This window comes from Carcharhinus amblyrhynchos, chromosome 3 (assembly GCF_965287045.1).
Source record: "Carcharhinus amblyrhynchos chromosome 3, sCarAmb.v2.hapA, whole genome shotgun sequence".
NCBI classification, from domain to species: Eukaryota; Metazoa; Chordata; class Chondrichthyes; order Carcharhiniformes; family Carcharhinidae; genus Carcharhinus; species Carcharhinus amblyrhynchos.
The window spans coordinates 2,222,795-2,244,542 of NC_137326.1; the positions used below are offsets into that span (position 1 = coordinate 2,222,795).

Consider the following 21,748-nt stretch of genomic DNA (forward strand, 5'->3'; position numbering starts at 1 on the left):
GGTTGAGATGAACATTAACAACATGACTCTGCGAATACCTCACCAAGCCTTTATTAATGGGCAGTTTGTGGATACGGAAGGAGGGAAATGGTACAACTCCATCAACCCAACCAATGGCTCCGTAAGTTCAGGAGAGAAAATCCACATTCATGCTTTCCATTTTCATTCACTCCTTCCCTCTGCCCACCTCCTGCTGCCTATCCCATTCACCCTCATTCCTTCATTCTCGCTCTTTCTCTCACTCCCTGTCCTCTGTCTCTTTCTCTACTGTGGTAGCGTGGCCCCTTTAAGGGGGTGAGGGCCGCGTAGACAAGCCGGACCCTCTGGCATGTCGAGGTGGAAAGCTGAGCCAGTCGAGTGTGAGGGCGTGTACCCGGGTCAGGAGAGGCTCAGCACTGGAGCAGGGGGTGAGTGAGTCACCACTCAATGGAGAAGGACAGGGTCTTTAGAGATGTGGCTTTAGCTTTGCTCAGGTTCTGCAGTTGGATCGGCTCGGGAATGGCTGGGAAAATCGTGGAAAGGACAGGACGAATCTCTTTTATTGTAGCGACACAAGGACATCACATCATTAAACACATGCATCACCTGAGGAGGAGTGTCTGAGATAAGGAACCAACAGGGTAGCACAGTGGTTAGCACTGCTGCCTCACAGCACCAGGCACCCAGGTTCAATTCTCCAGCTCGGGTCACTGTCTGTGTGGAGTTTGCACATTCTCCCCATCTCTGTGTGGGTTTCCTCCGGGTGCTCTGATTTCTCTCCCACGCTCCAAACAAGTGCAGGTTAGATGGATTGGCCATGCTAAATGTGTGTTGGGAAGGCTCATGGGGTTAGATGGCCGACTCCTGCTCCTATTTCTTATGGGTTATGGGTATAGGGTGGGGTTGAGGACCTGGGTGAGTTGCTCTGTCAGAGAATTGGTGCAGACTTGAAGGGCTGAATGGCCTCTTCTGTAGGGAGTCTATGAACAGGAAATTTAGATCCCCCAGGATTGGTTACCGGGTTGCAGTTGGGGAAGGATTGGCAGTTCGAGCTGGACAGAGTGGTGCAGAGTCACATTGTTAGACCCAATTTGTATATATCATTAATGGGTGCTTTAGAAATAAAGCCTTTTTACCTGAAACCTCATTGAGTCACCCTCGATTTAGTACCTCTCTCTATCATTCCCTCTGCTCCTTGGCTCTCTCCTTTAATCCCTCTCATTCCCTGTGACACAGCCTCTCTCTTGTTCTCTGCCTCTCTCTCCGTCACTCACTCTCTCGCACTCTCTCTCTCTGTCTGTCTGTCCCAGGGGATCTGCAGGGTGTCGCTGGCCCAGGTGTCTGATGTGGATAAGGCTGTGGCAGCAGCGAAGGAAGCGTTTGAGACTGGGGAATGGGGCAGGATGAATCCCAGGGATCGGGGCAGACTGATCTACAGGTAAGCACGGAACGGCAGGCAGCAAAATACAGAGACAGCCAACACATCACCTCAAATATATAAAGAATATAAATCCCAGAGACTGGTGCAGACTCGAGGATCACACATTCCAACACAGTCCTCAAGTGTTCGGAATGTTCTGGAACACAATGTCAATGTTTCCCATGGTCACTTTGGAGAAGGAGAGAATTAACGAGAATTGTCATTAACTCCGATTAGTGACTGGAATCATCGATAATCACTCCCAGGACAGGGACAGCACGGGGTTAGATACAGAATAAAGCTCCCTCTACACTGTCCCCATCAAACACTCCCAGGACAGGGACAGCACGGGGTTAGATACAGAGTAAAGCTCCCTCTACACTGTCCCCATCAAACACTCCCAGGACAGGTACAGCACGGGGTTAGATACAGAGTAAAGCTCCCTCTACACTGTCCCCCCCATCAAACACACCCAGGACAGGTACAGCACGGGGTTAGATACAGAGTAAAGCTCCCTCTACACTGTCCCCATCAAACACCCCCCAGGACAGGTACAGCACGGGGTTAGATACAGAGTAAAGCTCCCTCTACACTGTCCCCCATCAAACACTCCCAGGACAGGTACAGCACGGGGTTAGATACAGAGTAAAGCTCCTTCTACACTGTCCCCATCAAACACTCCCAGGACAGGTACAGCATGGGGTTAGATACAGAGTAAAGCTCCCTCTACACTGTCCCCATCAAACACTCCCAGGACAGGTACAGCACGGGGTTAGATACAGAGTAAAGCTCCCTCTACACTGTCCCCCCCATCAAACACACCCAGGACAGGTACAGCACGGGGTTAGATACAGAGTAAAGCTCCCTCTACACTGTCCCCATCAAACACCCCCCAGGACAGGTACAGCACGGGGTTAGATACAGAGTAAAGCTCCCCCTACACTGTCCCCCATCAAACACTCCCAGGACAGGTACAGCACGGGGTTAGATACAGAGTAAAGCTCCTTCTACACTGTCCCCGTCAAACACTCCCAGGACAGGTACAGCATGGGGTTAGATACAGAGTAAAGCTCCCTCTACACTGTCCCCATCAAACACTCCCAGGACAGGTACAGCACGGGGTTAGATACAGAGTAAAGCTCCCTCTACACTGTCCCCATCAAACACTCCCAGGACAGGTACAGCACGGGGTTAGATACAGAGTAAAGCTCCCTCTACACTGTCCCCATCAAACACCCCCCAGGACAGGTACAGCACGGGGTTAGATACAGAGTAAAGCTCCCTCTACACTGTCCCCCATCAAACACTCCCAGGACAGGTACAGCACAGGCTTAGATACAGAGTAAAGCTCCCTCTACACTGTCCCCATCAAACACCTCCCAGGACAGGTACAGCACGGGGTTAGATACAGAGTAAAGCTCCCTCTACACTGTCCCCCCATCAAACACTCCCAGGACAGGTACAGCACGGGGTTAGATACAGAGTAAAGCTCCCTCTACACTGTCCCCCCATCAAACACTCCCAGGACAGGTACAGCACGGGGTTAGATACAGAGTAAAGCTCCCTCTACACTGTCCCCCCATCAAACACTCCCAGGACAGGTACAGCACGGGGTTAGATACAGAGTAAAGCTCCCTCTACACTGTCCCCCCATCAAACACTCCCAGGACAGGTACAGCACGGGGTTAGATACAGAGTAAAGCTCCCTCTACACTGTCCCCATCAAACACTCCCAGGACAGGTACAGCACGGGGTTAGATACAGAGTAAAGCTCCCTCTACACTGTCCCCATCAAACACCCCCCAGGACAGGTACAGCACGGGGTTAGATACAGAGTAAAGCTCCCTCTACACTGTCCCCCATCAAACACTCCCAGGACAGGTACAGCACAGGCTTAGATACAGAGTAAAGCTCCCTCTACACTGTCCCCATCAAACACCTCCCAGGACAGGTACAGCACGGGGTTAGATACAGAGTAAAGCTCCCTCTACACTGTCCCCCCATCAAACACTCCCAGGACAGGTACAGCACGGGGTTAGATACAGAGTAAAGCTCCCTCTACACTGTCCCCCCATCAAACACTCCCAGGACAGGTACAGCACGGGGTTAGATACAGAGTAAAGCTCCCTCTACACTGTCCCCCCATCAAACACTCCCAGGACAGGTACAGCACGGGGTTAGATACAGAGCAAAGCTCCCTCTACACTGTCCCCCCATCAAACACTCCCAGGACAGGTACAGCACGGGGTTAGATACAGAGTAAAGCTCCCTCTACACTGTCCCCATCAAACACCCCCCAGGACAGGTACAGCACGGGGTTAGATACAGAGTAAAGCTCCCTCTACACTGTCCCCCATCAAACACTCCCAGGACAGGTACAGCACGGGGTTAGATACAGAGTAAAGCTCCTTCTACACTGTCCCCATCAAACACTCCCAGGACAGGTACAGCATGGGGTTAGATACAGAGTAAAGCTCCCTCTACACTGTCCCCATCAAACACCCCCCAGGACAGGTACAGCACGGGGTTAGATACAGAGTAAAGCTCCCCCTACACTGTCCCCCATCAAACACTCCCAGGACAGGTACAGCACGGGGTTAGATACAGAGTAAAGCTCCTTCTACACTGTCCCCGTCAAACACTCCCAGGACAGGTACAGCATGGGGTTAGATACAGAGTAAAGCTCCCTCTACACTGTCCCCATCAAACACTCCCAGGACAGGTACAGCACGGGGTTAGATACAGAGTAAAGCTCCCTCTACACTGTCCCCATCAAACACTCCCAGGACAGGTACAGCACGGGGTTAGATACAGAGTAAAGCTCCCTCTACACTGTCCCCATCAAACACCCCCCAGGACAGGTACAGCACGGGGTTAGATACAGAGTAAAGCTCCCTCTACACTGTCCCCCATCAAACACTCCCAGGACAGGTACAGCACAGGCTTAGATACAGAGTAAAGCTCCCTCTACACTGTCCCCATCAAACACCTCCCAGGACAGGTACAGCACGGGGTTAGATACAGAGTAAAGCTCCCTCTACACTGTCCCCCCATCAAACACTCCCAGGACAGGTACAGCACGGGGTTAGATACAGAGTAAAGCTCCCTCTACACTGTCCCCCCATCAAACACTCCCAGGACAGGTACAGCACGGGGTTAGATACAGAGTAAAGCTCCCTCTACACTGTCCCCCCATCAAACACTCCCAGGACAGGTACAGCACGGGGTTAGATACAGAGCAAAGCTCCCTCTACACTGTCCCCCCATCAAACACTCCCAGGACAGGTACAGCACGGGGTTAGATACAGAGTAAAGCTCCCTCTACACTGTCCCCCCATCAAACACTCCCAGGACAGGTACAGCACGGGGTTAGATACAGAGCAAAGCTCCCTCTACACTGTTCCCCCATCAAACACTCCCAGGACAGGGACAGCACGGGGTTAACTGTATTTTTATAGTGTCTTTAACACAGGAAATGATCCAGAACACTTCTGTAAACTTTTTGGAACAAATTGTAACCGAGAGCTTCAATAAAAGGCAAGTGTACAGAAGCTTGTTGAAGCAGGTGTTTGTGAGGAGTGGGATGTCGCTGGGGGGTGTTTCGGAACTTGGAGGAAAGGAGACGGGAATTGAAAAAGCTCAAATCTTTTGAATCACGGAATCCTTACAGAGCAGAAGGTGGCCATTCAGCCCATTGAGTCTGCACCGACCACAATCCCACCCAGGCCTTATTCTCAGATATTTACCCTGCTAATCCCATTGACACTAAGGTCAATTTAGCACGGCCAATCCACCTAACCTGCACATCTTCGGGCTGTGGGAGGAAACCGGAGCACCCGGAGGAAACCCACACAGACACAGGGAGAATGTGCAAACTCCACACAGACAGTGACCCAAGCCAGGAATCGAACTCAGGTCCCTAGCACAGTGAGGCAGCAGTGCTAACCCACTGTGCCACTCCGAATTGGGCTGGAGGAGATTGCAGAGCTTGGGAAGAGGTGAGACCTTGGAGGGATTTGAAAATAAGTTTCTGAATTGGAGGCAGTGTCAGGCCAGGAGTTGCTATTGATCACTGGGACCCTGTCAGTGTGGGTGGGGAGGGTGGGAGGAAGGAGTCCGTGATGAGATTTCAGCACCTATAGGAAATGATTGTGTCGTTAAAGGGTTAAAGAACAAGTGTGTGCTGGAGCGAGGGAGCACAGGGGGCACACTGAGGAGAGCCTGGCTTAAACCCCCTCTGATCAGCATTGTCCCCGTTATTTAAAAAAGCAGGGAAGCATTGCCAGCAGGTTGGAAAATCCTGCTCTCTCACTCGCCTATCAGCGCGAACATTTAGTTTGATTGGAAGAGAAGCGAAATACTGCAGCTGCTGGAATTCTGAAATAAAAACAGAAAATGCTGGAAAAACTCGGCAGGTAAATATCTTTTCCCAAAGGTAGGGGAGTCTAAAACTAGAGGGAGTAGGTTTAAGGTGAGAGGGGAGAGATACAGAAGTGTCCAGAGGGGCAATTTTATCAAACAGAGGGTGGGGTGAGTGTCTGGAACAAGCTGTAGAGGCGGGGATAATTTTGTCTTTTAAAAAGCATTTAGATACATGAGTACGATGGGTATAGAGGGATATGGGTCAAACACGGGCAATTGGGACTAGCTTAGGGGTTTAAAAGAAACAAGGGCAGCATGGACAAGTTGGGCCGAAGGGCCTGTCTCCATGCTGTAAACCTCTATGACTCTCTGAGATCTGGGAGTGTCTGTGGAGAGAGAAACAGAGAGAATGTTCTGAATCTGGATGACTTCTCTGGAGATCTGAGTGTGACTGAGGACTCTGTTTGTGTGCAGGTTAGCAGACCTGATGGAGCAGCACCAGGAAGAACTGGCAACGATTGAAGCCATCGATTCGGGTGCTGTTTACACGCTGGCCCTGAAGACCCACGTGGGAATGTCCATCCAAACATTCCGATACTTTGCCGGATGGTGTGACAAGATTCAGGTTTGTGCTTCCTTTAACCATCACTCCTGAGCTTTAGGTTCCTCCCAGCAGAGACCTCTTTACTAGTTCTTATTTCTACCCAGACGGATTCCACGTCTCGACCTCCAGCCCCTCTATCATTCTCACTGATCCCTTCCTTCACTCCCTGCCCCAGTACAGGGTATCCCTCGCAGGTCCGGCTGCCTCCGCTCCCGGAAGGTGGGTGAAGGCCCCTGGGCCTCTCGCTGTGTTTATTCGCTGCTGCAATAGAGGTGTCCCTCACAGGTCCAGCTGATCAGAGTTGAGGAGGAACTTCTTCACTCAAAGGGTGGTGAATCTCTGGAATTCTCTGCCCGTTGAAGTGGTGGAGGCTGCCTCGCTAAATATATTTAAGACACGGGTAGATAGGTTTTTGGTAGGCAAGGGAATTAGGGGTTATGGGGAGAGGGCGGGAATGTGGAACTGAGACACGATAGATCAGCCATGATCTTATTGAATGGCGGGGCAGGCTCGAGGGGCTGGATGGCCTACTCCTGCTCCTATTTCTTATGTTCTTATGTCTCCACTCCGGGAAGGCACCCCTATAGCTACACACACTGTACATACCTGAACACCATGTGTAATCTCACACAGCAGTACACCTACACAATTTGTGATGGAGAGAGTTTATTTAGTCACTAACGCTGCCTCTCTCTCTCTCTCTCTCTGTCTCTCCACAGGGCTGCACCATCCCCATTAACCAAGCACGACCCAATCGTAACTTAACCTTTACTAAGAGGGAGCCGATTGGGTAAGAGGTTGATCTGTGTTTGTGCATTGCCTTTTTTCCCACAGGGAAGTTCACTTCAGAGCAGCGACACTGGAACAGGGGGAGAGGAACTGAACTCAGAACCCAGTGGGCAATAAACAGGGTTTTAACAAAACACCAATCTCTGTGGTCCGATTGTCACTGTGAATGAATAGTTCACATCAATTGTCAATGCAAATCTTCACCTTTGAACTTTTCCCCATCGTAGCTTTTACAGCTCCAGTGAGCAGTCTCACACCAGGTTAAAGATCCAGCAGGTTTCTTTGGTAGCACGTGTTTTTGGAGCATTGCCCCTGCGTCATGTGCGTCACCTGATGAAGGAGCAGTGCTCCGAAAGCTCGTACCAAATAAACCTGTTGGCCTTTAACCTGGTGTATGAACCTACTTATTGTGGTGGAGTTTATGTGGGTTAATTGTAATATTTTTGCAATAACATCCGTCCATGCTGGACCTTTCACTTTCTATTGAAACAGGGTGTGTGGCATTGTGATTCCGTGGAATTACCCACTCATGATGTTGGCATGGAAGACGGCAGCTTGTCTCGCCGCTGGGAACACCGTGGTCCTGAAGCCAGCACAGGTAAATCGGCTGTTTCATACCCTGCGTGGGGCTGTATTCCTGCTCTCCTCACACAGGCAGGCTGCATGGGGCTGTATTGAGGACGGTCTCAACAGGGATCTTGGGTTCATGTCGCACTATCCGTAACCCCCATGATTTGCCTGGGTTTGCAAAACCTCACTTACTGTCCTGTCTGGAGACAATACACATCTCTTTAACCTGTGCTTAACGCTCCTTCCACTCACAGTGTCGGCATCTTTAAGACTTGAATAGCAGGTTAGTTGTAAAGACTCACATTCTAATCAGAAATCTGTAAACTGTCTGTGCTTTATATGCTCTGTCTGAGGCCAGAACTCTCCACTCACCTGACAAAGGGGCAAACCCTGAAAGCTTGTGAGTTTACTATCAAATAAATTGGTTGGATTTTAACCTGCTGTTGTGAGACTTCTTACTGTGTTTACCCCAATCCAACACCGGCATCTCCACATCATAACTGAAAAAGGCACAATGTGTGCATGAACTGCGCAATTCTTTTGTACATTCCCCAGTGCAATGCCAGATTCAACCTGCCTGGTTTAAATTTAGACAAAGCCTGGCAGTTAACTGTCAGTCATCAGTTAACTGGTGCATTCTCCTTGGTAACATCTTTCTGCCGATTCAGAGTCCAGCTGCCGACCAATCAGCACATTCTTCTCATGCAATACAAATTGTTTTTGGTTTTACATTTGGTATTCCTGATGAGTACAAGACACAAAGCTTCAACATGCCTTTCCTCAGCAATACTCTTGTTATTCGAGAGAGACCAACATCAGACAGCTAAACGCCACCATTGCAGTGTTTTAGCGATGGAATAATGGGATTGAAAACTGCCCCAAACTCTGAGTGGCACAGATCAGCTTTGAACCTCTGATCTGGTGAACTGAGATTCCTTGGGTGGAATTCTCTGGCTGTTCACACTCTCAGGATTCCCTGATCCCGTGGCAGTGAATAGAGATTTGCCCAAGCGCCAAATTCTCCATTCTTGCTTATAGCAGCGATGGGCTGTTAATGGCTGGAGGAATCGGCTCTTATCCATAAAATTGACCTCAGGACCCCAAGGTAACACTGATGTATCGGGGTGGCACAGTGGTTAGCACTGCTGCCTCACAGCTCGAAGGACCTGGGTTCAATTCCCGGTTGGTCACTTCTGTGTGAAGTCTGCACATTTGCCCCGTGTCTGCATGGGTTTCCTCCGGGTGTTCAGGTTTCCTCCCACAGTCGGAAAGGCGTGTGGATTAGATGCATTGGCCATGCTAAATTCTCCCTCGCTGTACCCAGGTGTCGGAGTGTGGCAACTAGGGGATTTTCACAGTAACTTCATTGCGGTGTTAATGTAAGTGTGACACTGATAAATAAACTTAAATGTAAGGCCTCAAATGTGTGATTGTTAAATTATTAGCCCGGAGACAGCTTCTCTGTAACTATAAGGGAACTGTTCCAAATTATTTTAGTGTCAGAGATTCCATTAGATCCAGTTGTCACTGAAAGTTGACACAACTTCTGATCGTATCTGCAAATTCCTTCACAATGAAGAGGTTTAATCAGACCCTCAGACCCATTTTAGACCTGCGATCCTTTCGGGTGGGAGCTTGGAGTCTCGCAGCGAGACACTAGACACAATGACTAGGTGATGTCCATGGAAAATGTGGCTCAATGTGGGACAGAGGTTGTTGCAGTTAGAGATTGGGCTTTGGGTGGGATGAATGTGGAGGTGGTTTGATTCTCTGCTGAGGCAGCTGGCTGAGACGCGGAGGATGAATAAACACTTCAGAGAATCTTCACTGACACAGCGAACATCTGATTTATTCCGACAGGTGACCCCTCTGACCGCTTTGAAATTTGCTGAGCTGACGGTGAAGGCTGGATTTCCAAAGGGAGTTGTGAACATCTTACCAGGAGCAGGTAGGTGGACAGAATGGCACAGCCTGGAAACCGCTTGGCTACAAACCTCAGCAACTGCATCACACATGGAGCTGGCAGCCAGCCAGAGGTCAGGCTGAAACTGTGAACTCACCCCCTCGTGTCGGAGCACAATAAAGAAAGACTTGCATTTCTATAGCACCTTTCACATCCTCAGGAAAAAGCAAAGGGCTTCAGAACCAAAGGTGTACTCTGTAGAAATGTATTCCCTGTTGTAATGTAGGAAAATCTGCAGTCAGTTTGCACACAGCAAGATCCCACAGGCAGAATTGTGATAATGTGTCAATAATCTGCCCTTTGAGTGATTGAGGCATTAACATTGGCCAGAATGCTCCCCTGCTCTCCTCCAAAACAGTCCCATTGGGTCCGTGTTATCTGCCTGAAAGGACAAAGGAGGGCTGAGACCTTCTGTAAGGTGGCACCTGTGACTGTGCAGCACTCCATCGGTACCGCACTCGCACCGTCAGCCTGGACGGTGAGCTCAGGGCTCAGGAGTAGGAGTCAGACTGATGTCTTCCTGGCTGCTGAGTGAGTCAATGCTGGCACCACCTCAGAGGAATGTGTCTCCGCTCCTCCCGGCCCCACACTGAGGCTCCCTGGGGCCAGTGACCAGTCAGGAACTCCGTGCCTGGAGCTCGCTCCGGGATTTCATTCTGCTTTTTGAGATGATCTTTCTGTCCGACAGGTTCTTTGATTGGACAGAGAATTGCTGACCATCCAGACGTCAGGAAGCTTGGCTTCACAGGGTCAACACCTGTAGGGAAACAGATAATGAAAAGGTAACTGGGAGATTGACCAGATGTGACCATCCTGCCTTCATTAGAAAGGATTATATCCTGAAATCACAGCGTTGGCTGACTGAATGATAACTGTATCCAGACAGGCTCAGTACAGGTACAGGACCAGCCCCACACTCTCCCAGAGTCACACTACAGCTTCCCCCTACCCACACCCCAACACCCAACAGGCTGAGGTTCGCGTGCGCTGTTCCGAGAGGCCCCCAGGAGGGGCAGCATGGTGACACAGTGGTTAACCTGCTGCCTGGGGTGGGGTGTTTGAGCTGTAAGGGGAGGCTGGATAAACTGGGATTGTTTCCTCTGGAGCGGAGAAGGCTGAGGTGGGGGGGGGGGGCATGATTGAGGTGTGTAAGATTATGAGGGGCACGGACAGGGTGGGCAGGGAGCAGCTGTTCCCCCTCGGTTGAGGGGATCAGTCACAATGAGGCAGAGTTTGAGAGGGAGGGACAGATGATTCAGAGGGGGTTTGAAAGAAAAGGTTTTACTCAGAGGGCAGTGGGAATCTGGGATGCGCTGCCTGGGAAGGTAGTGGAGGCCGGAAACCTTTAACACAATATGTGGAGGAGTACTTGAAATATCAGAAATTCAAGGATGTTGGACAAGTGCAGGAAAACGGGATTAGTGCAACTTTCGTGGTGGATATTGTCAGTACAGACCCGATGGGCTGAAGAGCCTTTCCTGAGCTGTATGACTCTCAATCACTCACCTTCCCAACTGGGAAATATATCACCGTTCCTTCACTGTCACTGCGTCAAAGGCCCAGAACTCCCTAACAGCACTGTGGCTGTACCTACACCACATGGGCTGCAGTGGATCGAGAAGGCAGCTCACCCCGAGAGGCACTTAGGGATGGGCAATGAATGCTGGGCCTTATCAGGGATATTTATATCCTGTGAATGAATAAATGTGCAGGGGAGTTGCAGGGATGGAGGTGATTACAGGGCGAGGGTGAGCTGGAGCCACGGAGGGATTTGCCAATAAAAATGTGAATTTAAGAGTGAAGCAATTTGTAAATTTTGGTTTCTTTTCCTCTGCAGCTGTGCACTGGCTAATGTGAAGAAAGTCTCTCTGGAGCTGGGAGGAAAATCTCCACTCATTATATTCAGTGACTGTGACTTAGACAAGGCAGTGCGTACGGTAAGCAGATCAGAGAAAATTCCAGCCCAGGAACAGGCCCTTCGGCCCCTCCAAGCCTGCACTGACCATGCTGCCCCGACTGAACTAAAACCCCCGACCCTCCCGGGGACCGTATCCCTCTATTCCCATCCTATTCATGGATTTGTCAAGATGCCCCTTAAAACTCACTATCGTATCCGCTTCCACTCCCTCCCCCGGCAGCGAGTTCCAGGCACCCACCACCCTGTGTGTAAAAAATCTGCCTCGTAAATCTCCCTTAAACCTTGCCCCTCGCACCTTAAACCTGTCCCCCCCAAGTAACTGACTCTCCCACCCTGGGAAAAAGCTTCTGACTATCCACTCTGTCCATGCCTCTCATAACCTTCTGTCAGGTCACCCCTCAACCTCCATCGTTCCAGTGAGAACAAACCAAGTTTCTCCAACCTCTCCTCATAGCTAATGCCCTCCATACCAGGGGCAACATCCTGGTAAATCTTTTCTGTATCCTCTCCAAAGCCTCCACATCCTTCTGGTAGTGTGGTGACCAGAATCGAACACTATATTCCAAGTGCGGTCTCACTAAGGTTCTATAAAGCTGCAACATGACTCACACTTCGAGTATCGGACTGTCTACATCGGAGAGACCAAACACAGATGGGGTGACCACTTTACTGAGCACCTTCAGTCCGCCTGCAAGTGGGACCCAGACCTTTCTGTCACCCTCCTGTCCTTCCTTGGCCTGTTGCAATGTTCAAGAGATTAGTGTTTATTTATTTATAAAGTTTATTTATTCATTAGTCAAAGTAATGCTTACATTAACACTGCAATGAAGTAACTGTGAAAATCCCCTAGTCGCCACACTCCCATGCCCGTTTGGGTCAATGCACCCTAACTAGTGAGTAAAATTAAAGCTTGTGATATTGGGGGTAATGTATTGATGTGGAGAGAGAGCTGGTTGGCAGACAGGAAGCTGAGAGTAGGAATAAACGGGTCCTTTTCAGAGTGTCAGGCAGTGAGTAGTGGGATACTGCAGGGCTCAGTGCTGGGACCCCAGCTATTCACAAATCATTAATGATTTGGAGGAAGGAACTGAATGCAATATCTCCAAATTTGCAGATGACACTAAGCTGGGTGGCAGTGTGTGCTGTGGGGAGGATGCTCAGAGGCTGCAGGGTGATTTGGACAGGCTGGCTGAGTGGGTAAATACTTAGCAAATGTAATATAATGTGGATAAATGTGAGGTTATCCACTTTAGTGGCAAAAACAGGAAGGAAGATTATTATCTGAATGGTGGCAGTTTAGGTAAAAGGGGAAGTGTAACGTGACCTGGGTGCGATGGTGGAACAGTCGCTGAAGGTGGGCATGCAGGTACAGCAGGTGGTGAGGAAAGCTAATGGCATGGTGACCTTCATAGCAAGAGGATTTGAGTATCAGAGTGAGGATCTTGCTGCAGTCACACAGGGCCTTGGGGAGGCCACACATTGAGTGCTGTGTGCAGTTTTAATCTCCTTGTCTGAGGAAGGACATTCTTGCTATTCAGGGAATCCAGTGAAGGTTCACCAGACTGATTCCTGCGTTGTAGGTAAAGAATCCTCTGAGACCAGTTGTGAGTCAAAGTACAGCAAGTTTATCCAAAAGCTTTTGGGAGGTCCACCTGGTTCCTAACAGCGGTTCCCCAGGCTTCTCCCCCAACATAATTTAAGGGCACATATTTCTACCCCCCAGTTACATACACATCTCAGTCTCAGCAGGTTCCCAGATTATCCTCCATCGTGGGGACGTGGCTGCCTTGGTGTTTGATTATCTCAAGGCTGTAATCGCCGTGTGTGATTAGCCTTTAGCTACACACAGGCCGACAAGACAAGTTAAAATTCCCGGGCCGGTGTAACCATCTATGTTCATAAGCTATATAGCACATAATATGTATAATGTATTGGTATGTGACACATAAGCAGTATATAACGAATATATATGAATATATATTTAGGACATGCAAGCTTCACTATGTTAGGTGAAAGTTCATGAAATTAAAGACACAAATATAGATATGAGTTGGGTCAGCTGAACAGACTATCATAAACTTGTGTAAACAGCAAGGACAGCCACAGCCTCCCTGTCTGGGACACACAATAACACATCTTACAATACTTTTTTTTTACCAATCTCCAAGTATTACAAAGTTCATTAACCCATTCCCCACTGCACCTGGAATGGTAGGACTGACATACGACGAGACTGGGCTTGTACTGACTGGAATTTAGAATGAGAGGGGATCTCAGAGAAACATCTAAAGTCCTGATGGGGCTGGACAGGCTGGAGGGAGGAAGAATGTTCCTGACGTTGGGCAAGTCCAGAACCAGGGGTCACAGCCTGAGAATAAGGGGTAAATCATTCGGGTGTGCTGTGATGTGAGATGTGATGTGGAAGAACTTCTTCACTCAGAGAGTGGTGAACCTGTGGAATTCTCTCCCACAGAAAGCTGTTGGGATCAGTTTGTTAAATATGTTCAGGAGGGAGCTGGGCGTGGCCCTTGTGGATAAAGGGATCAAGGGGTCTGGACAGAAAGTGGGAATGGGATACTGAAGGTACATGATCAGCCATGATCATATTGAATGGTGGAGCAGGCTCGAGGGGCCGAATGGTCTCCTGCTGCCCCAATTTTCTATGTTTTTATAAACCCCAATGGGAAGGAACAGCTCCACATCTTCCGATTGGCCACGTTACAGCCTTCCAGACTGAACACTGAGCTCAACAACTTCAGGGTGTGATCTCTCCCCCTTCACCCCCTCTCCATTTATTTCATTTCATTTTATGTCATCACATTTATTTACTTTAACTTATTTTAAAATGTTCATTTTGTTTAATCTTTTCACCTTTTTCAAATCTCGCTTTCCATCTTTTCCTCCCCACTGTGGCCTCCCCACCGCCCCCACCCACCCCCACCCCACACTGTCCCACCACAGTGTCTCCCCCCCCACCCTTCATCCCCCCCCCCCAAAAATCCAGCCCCACACTCCCCACCACAGTCTCCCCCCACCCCCCCTGGCTCCCGCAGAACATTTGATAATGTCTCAGGTTGTACTTTGACACCCTGCTTTGTTCCGCCGTTTACACACTCTGTTCTCTCAATGGCCGCTGTTAACATCCTTCTTTGCCTTGATCGCTATCATTCACGTCCCTTTGTCTTCTTCTCTATGACATCTCTATCAATCCCCCACCCCTCACCCTAACAGTATAACTCTGGTCCTATTTTCTTTGTCTTCAGTTATCCAGCACCCATGGAGAGAGAGGTCGGAGCTCTCCATTCTCTCTCCACAGATGCTGTCAGACCTGCTGAGATTCTCCAGCGTTTGGTCTTTTTTTTCAGATTCCAGCATTTAAAAAGTTGGTTCCATCCAGGAATAAACCTCAAAGTTAAAGTAAAGTTTATTTATTAGTCACAAATATGGCTGACATTCACACTGCAATGAAGTTACTGTGAAATTCCCCGAGTCGCCACACTCTGGCACCTGTTCGGGTCAATCCATCCAACCAGCACATTTTTCAGAATGTGGGAGGAAACTGGAGTACTCGGAGGAAACCCACACAGACACGGGGAGAATGTGCAAACTCCACACAGACAGTGACCCAAACCGGGAATCGAACCCAGGTCCCTGACGCTGTGAAGCAGCAGTGCTAACCCACTGTGCTGTCCCAGTGGGGTCCCAGTGAGAAATCTGCCATCTTTATCCAGCCTGGAGCCAGATGTGACTCCAGTCCAATGCTGTGGTGAACGCTGGGTTGGGTAATAACAGTGTCACCCGTATCCTGACAATGAACAACACTGTAAAGCTGTGTTTGACTCAGGCAATCTCTCCCCAGGGAATGGGAGCCGTGTTCTTCAACAAGGGAGAGAACTGCATCGCGGCGGGAAGACTTTTTGTCGAGGAATCTATTCACGATCAGTTTCTTCACAAAGTGGTAAGTTCTCCAGCTCATTCCCTGCTCAGGAAGAACAAAGCGAAGCTTTAACCCCAAACCCCGGAGAATCCTGGCCCCTTTACCCCTGAATCAGACGTAAATCCCACATCAGGATTCGAGCTTCAATGTCCAGACTGACACTCCCAATGCAGTGCTGAGGGAGTGCCGCACTGTCAGAGGGTCAGTACTGAGGGAGTGCCGCACTGTCAGAGGGTCAGTGCTGAGGGAGTGCCGCACTGTCAGAGGGTCAGTACTGAGGGAGTGCCGCACTGTCAGAGGGTCAGTGCTGAGGGAGTGCCGCACTGTCAGAGGGTCAGTACTGAGGGAGTGCCGCACTGTCAGAGGGTCAGTACTGAGGGAGTGCCGCACTGTCAGAGGGTCAGTGCTGACGGAGTGCCGCACTGTCAGAGGGTCAGTGCTGAGGGAGTGCCGCACTGTCAGAGGGTCAGTGCTGAGGGAGTGCCGCACTGTCAGAGGGTCAGTGCTGAGGGAGTGCCGCACTGTCAGAGGGTCAGTACTGAGGGAGTGCCACACTGTCAGAGGGTCAGTGCTGAGGGAGTGCCGCACTGTCAGAGGGTCAGTGCTGAGGGAGTGCCGCACTGTCAGAGGGTCAGTACTGAGGGAGTGCCGCACTGTCAGAGGGTCAGTGCTGAGGGAGTGCCGCACTGTCAGAGGGTCAGTGCTGAGGGAGTGCCGCACTGTCAGAGGGTCAGTACTGAGGGAGTGCCGCACTGTCAGAGGGTCAGTGCTGAGGGAGTGCCGCACTGTCAGAGGGTCAGTGCTGAGGGAGTGCCGCACTGTCAGAGGGTCAGTACTGAGGGAGTGCCGCACTGTCAGAGGGTCAGTACTGAGGGAGTGCCGCACTGTCAGAGGGTCAGTACTGGGGGAGTGCCTCACTGTCAGAGGGTCAGTGCTGAGGGAGTGCCGCACTGTCAGAGGGTCAGTGCTGAGGGAGTGCCGCACTGTCACGGTGCTGTTTTTCAGAGGGATATTAAGTATACCTGTATGATACAATCTGCTTGCCATTAATTTCCCTTTTTCAATATCTCACAGGTGGAAGAGATAAAGAAGATGAAGATTGGAGACCCTTTGGACAGATCAACTGACCACGGACCTCAGAACCATAAAGCCCATTTGGACAAGTTGATTGAATATTGTGCTGTGGGGGTGAAGGAAGGGGCAAGACTGGTCTGTGGAGGGAAGCAGGTACCAAGACCTGGTGAGTGGATCCAGCAAGATCCCACAGGATCCTGAGATAGCCCCTTTTCTGTCTAGTTGAGAGGGGTAGAACAAGAGCATGAATTTCTGTAGCACCTTTCACAACGTTGACATTCCAAAGAGCTTTACAAGTGTAGGATTCTGTAGCTAACTCTACACAGCAAGATCCCACAAGCAATAGCACAATGATAACCCAACAATCTGGTGATGGTGTTGATTGATAGATACCTGCTGAGGGTTGGCACCTCTGGCAGTGCAGCATTCCCCCGCTGGCGTGTCAGTCTGGATTCCGCACTCTGCAGTGGGAAGTGAACCCACACTGCCTGAGACACCAGAGAGTGTGACCCCCAGAGACACTGCAGACCAAGGAGCATCTGTAAACAGGGCTGTGACTCCCAAAATCCGAGAGTAACCTTGGAGGGGGAGAAATTGGAATTGGGCAATGGTTTTACCCAATAGCAGCTTGCCACTTGGTGCAGATTACAGAGATTCTGGGAACAGAGCCAATGTTATCAGCAACGTTTGGATGCAGTTGTGAAAGATGGAGGATAGGAAGCAGGAACATTCCGGCTCCAAGCTTCTCTGAGCTGTTCAACACGAGGTTAGATACAGAGTAAAGCTCCCTCTGCACTGTCCCCATCAAATACTCCCAGGACGGGTACAGCACGGGGTTAGATACAGAGTAAAGCTCCCTCTACACTGTCCCCCATCAAACACTCCCAGGACAGGTACAGCACGGGGTTAGATACAGAGTAAAGCTCCCTCTACACTGTCCCCCATCAAACACTCCCAGGACAGGTACAGCACGGGGTTAGATACAGAGTAAAGCTCCCTCTACACTGTCCCCATCAAACACTCCCAGGACAGGTACAGCACGGGGTTAGATACAGAGTAAAGCTCCCTCTACACTGTCCCCCCCATCAAACACTCCCAGGACAGGTACAATACAGAGTTAGATACAGAGTAAAGCTCCCTCTACACTGTCCCCCATCAAACACTCCCAGGACAGGTACAGCATGGGGTTAGATACAGAGTAAAGCTCCCTCTACACTGTCCCCCCATCAAACACTCCCAGGACAGGTACAGAGTATTTATTGGACACTGAGTTGCTGTTTGTGTTCCAGGGTTTTTCTTTGAGCCGACGGTTTTTACTGAGGTTCGGGATGAGATGTACATCGCTAAGGAGGAATCCTTTGGACCTGTCATGATCATTTCTAAATTCCAGAATGGGTAGGTTTTCTCTCACTCCCTGCTCCCCACATTCCCCTGGATAATGAGCAATGTTGGAATTAGAATGGGGAAGGCTCTGTGTAATCAATCGCCATGGTGATTAACCCCTTCCTGGAAGCATTGCCCTCAGGTACATAGAGTCATAGAGGTTTACAGCATGGAAACAGGCCCTTCGGCCCAACTTATCCATGCTGTCCTTTTTTAGTTAAAACCCCTAAACTAATCCCAATTGCCTGCATTTGGCCCATATCCATCTATACTCATCTTACCCATGTAACTGTCTAAATGATTTTTAAAAGACAAAATTGTACCCACATCTACTACTGCCTCTGGCAGCTTGTTCCAGACACTCACCACCCTCTGTGTGAAAAAATTGCCCCTCTGGACACATTTTGTGTCTCTCCCCTCTCACCTTAAACCTATTCCCTCTAGTTTTAGACTCCCCTACCTTTGGGAAAAGATATTGACTATCTAACTGATCTGTGCCCCTCATTATTTTACAGACCTCTATAAGATCATCCCTCAGCCTCCTACGCTCCAGAGAAAAAAGTCCCAGTCTATCCAGCCTCTCCTTATAACTCAATCCATCAAGTCCCGGTAGCACCCCAGTAAATATTTTCTGCACTCTTTCTAGTTTAATGATATCCTTTCTATAATCGGGTGACCAGAATTGTACACAGTATTCCAAGTGTGGCCTTACCAATGTCTTGTACAACTTCAACAAGACGTCCCAACTCCTGTATTCAATGTTCTGACCGATGGAACCAAGCATGCCGAATGCCTTCTTCACCACTCTGTCCACCTGTGACTGCACTTTCAAGGAGCTATGAACCTGTACCCCTAGATCTCTTTGTTCTGTAACTCTCCCCAATGCCCTACCATTAACTGAGTAAATCCTGTCCTGGTTCAATCGACCAAAACGCATCACCTCACATTTGTCTAAATTAAACTCCATCTGCCATTCGTCAGCCCACTGGCCCAATTGATCAAGAAAAGCATTGGCAGTGGGTTTGTGAAGGGTGGTATTGATAGATGGGTTGATGTGTGATTGGGGGGGTGGTGTTGATCGATGGGTTGATGTGTGATTGGGGGGGTGGTATTGATTGATGGGTTAACGTGTGATTGGGGGGTGGTATTGATCGATGGGTTGATGTGTGATTGGAGGGTGGGATCTCTCTGAGCCTGTGGGGTTTGTTTTGGACAGGGATCTGGATGGTGTTTTGAAACGAGCCAACAACACGGAGTATGGGCTGGCCTCAGGCGTGTTCACCCGTGACCTCAGCAAAGCTCTGTATGTCAGTGAGAAGCTTCAGGCTGGAACTGTCTTCATCAACACCTACAACAAGACTGACGTCGCCGCACCATTCGGGGGCTTCAAGCAATCCGGGTTCGGCAAAGATTTAGGTAGGAGAATGGAGGGACCACCTGGATCACTGAGGGGCTGTCACCAAACCTCAAACTCACTCAAAGCAGCAAATTAAAGAGCCTCCTTCACTTCTTTTAATTTTCAGTTCGCAGATCTCAACCAGGGAACAACAACAACCTGCATTTATAAAGCACCTTTCACACAGTAAAACATCCCAAGCTCCGAGACATTGGGACAGGTCACAAAGGATTAGTCAAAGAGGTGGATTTTCACACTGACTGAAGGAAGGGAGGAGCAGGCGGGGAGGGGATTTCAGAGTTTAACAACCTGACCACAGAACGACGGCCAATGGTGAAGTGATTAAAATCAGGAATTAAAGGAATGCAGAGATATCCGGAAGGGGTGTGGAGCTGGAGAAAGTTCCAGAGATCAGGAGATGTGAGGCTACGGAGAGATAGGAGTGACAGTATTTGTTTTCAAGGCACACACATGTTATAAGCCCCTGCACCATTTACTGCCCCATCCCCTCATGGTCCTCGAGTCGCTGGTGAGCTGCCTTTTTAAATCACTGCAGTCCGCATGGTGTAGGTTCACCCACAGTGCAGTTAGGGAAGGAGTTCCAGGATTTTGACCCAGCGATGATATTTCCCAGTCAGGATAGTGAGTGACTTGGAGGGGACGCTCAGGAAGTAGTTTTCCCAAGAATCTGCTGCTAGGTTGCTCAGGGGTGGAGGTGGTGGGAGTTTCTCTCGGTGAGGGGGACCATGAAGTGGTGACTCCGTGACAACCTGAGGAATTTAGCTGCTCGTTGTTCCAAACTGATTGACTCCTTGGATGGTTGGATACCCCATTCCCCTTCTCCTTCCTCCTCAGCCCCAGCCCCCGCCATGTACAGGGACCCCCCCACCCCGCCTCCCCAGCAGTGATTCAGTCGTGGGTGGGGGAAGGGGGAGTGTGAAATGTTAAAGCATTAAGATTCAGATCAGCCGTGATTTAATTGAATGGAGGAACACACCCGAGGGGCTGAGTGGCCTCCTGTTGATGGAGGAAGGAGTTGTGATGAAGGAGTTGTCACCTTCACCCAGATGTTAGTCCCTGTTGATGCAGCAGTAACTGTTTCTCTCTCACTCCACAGGACAGGAAGCTCTGAATGAGTATCTGAGGACAAAAGCGGTGACCATCGAGTATTAACGGGGGAGAGTGAGGTGGAAAGGAAGCCAATGAGGAGACACACTCGCCACCACACTTACTGAAATATAACTAATAATACAATGGACACTTGCCAATAATGAAAGAACGGTGTAACCCGAGGCGTGTCATTCCCAGGATTCAGCCAATACGGAGAAGAATTAGAACCAATTGGACTTCCATTTGAAAGAGGGACTGAATGGCCTCCCATTCTATGCTATTGGGTTTAGACATAGCACAGCATTGAGGGCCGAAGGGCCTGTGCTGTACTGTTCGACGTTCTATTTGCAATGATTCCACGATGGTTAATATTGTTCTAATCATTGGTTCCAGTCTAGAAAGAAAGAAATTGTTTGCGTTTGGTGGTTTGCAAAAGTTTAATCATTGTTTAAATATTAACACAGAGAAAACCTTTCAGCCTCGAAGCTCCTCACCATTCAGTTCACTCACCTCCATTGACCCATCTTAGCTCCATATCCCTCAAAATTCCCCAATATCTTTAATATCTTTAATACCCCATATCCAGGAAAGCCCCCAGACCCATCTCGGCCCTGGAACCTCCAGTTGATCCTGAAATCCACAACATTTGGAGACGGAGTTTCCGATTCCGTCCCCTTTGTGCTCCTTCCCGATGTCACCGGCTCGGCCTGGCTCTCATTCCAAGGTTCGACTCCCCCCCCCCCAACAAACCCCCCCAACCTCCTCGTGCCGGACTCCAGCCCTAGCCCACACTCCCAGACTTCCCACCCCGACCCCATCCTCCACCCCACACCCCCTTAGCCACCCTCACCCCCATGCCACTGTCCCACCCACCTCACCCCCACCCCCCCACTCTGTCTCCCCAACCCTTTCTCTCCCTGTCCCTCAGGACTCCCCTCTCCTGTTTCCTGTCTGGATTCTCACATATCCAGTGGTGAAGGAGAGAATAATCACAGCCAACCTCCTCCTCGACTGGGGGACAGGAGCCTTTCACGGCCAAACCCCCGTCCCAATCCACAGCCAGCGGGAGTAATAGAGCCGGGGGCCGGGCGGGGGGGGTGACAGAGCTGGGGGAAGGGGGGGGGGTGAAAGAGTCATTGGGAGTGGCAGAGCCAGTGGGGGAGCGGGAGTGGGAGGGGGACAGAGCCAGTGGGGGGGGCGGGAATGGGGGGGACAGAGCCAGTGGGGGGGGCACAGAGCCAAT

At 50.0% G+C, this 21,748-nt stretch overlaps 1 protein-coding gene across 3 annotated transcripts in view; it reads left to right on the forward strand.

Annotated features, from left to right (window-relative positions):
• Positions 1 to 20,928, forward strand: part of LOC145362858 (cytosolic 10-formyltetrahydrofolate dehydrogenase-like) — a 45,878-nt gene extending 24,950 nt beyond the window's left edge. For all 3 annotated transcript variants that reach the window (XM_080218614.1, XM_080218613.1, XM_080218616.1), the window contains 13 exons: positions 2 to 121; positions 1,290 to 1,417; positions 6,236 to 6,386; positions 7,085 to 7,155; positions 7,647 to 7,752; positions 9,585 to 9,672; positions 10,376 to 10,469; positions 11,525 to 11,624; positions 15,465 to 15,563; positions 16,617 to 16,782; positions 17,906 to 18,011; positions 19,216 to 19,415; positions 20,513 to 20,928. In XM_080218614.1, coding sequence (XP_080074740.1) covers positions 2 to 121; positions 1,290 to 1,417; positions 6,236 to 6,386; positions 7,085 to 7,155; positions 7,647 to 7,752; positions 9,585 to 9,672; positions 10,376 to 10,469; positions 11,525 to 11,624; positions 15,465 to 15,563; positions 16,617 to 16,782; positions 17,906 to 18,011; positions 19,216 to 19,415; positions 20,513 to 20,568 — 1,485 coding nt within the window. In that variant the 3' untranslated portion in view covers positions 20,569 to 20,928. The remainder of the gene's footprint in view (position 1; positions 122 to 1,289; positions 1,418 to 6,235; positions 6,387 to 7,084; positions 7,156 to 7,646; positions 7,753 to 9,584; positions 9,673 to 10,375; positions 10,470 to 11,524; positions 11,625 to 15,464; positions 15,564 to 16,616; positions 16,783 to 17,905; positions 18,012 to 19,215; positions 19,416 to 20,512) is intronic.
• The last annotated feature ends 820 nt before the right edge of the window (positions 20,929 to 21,748 follow it).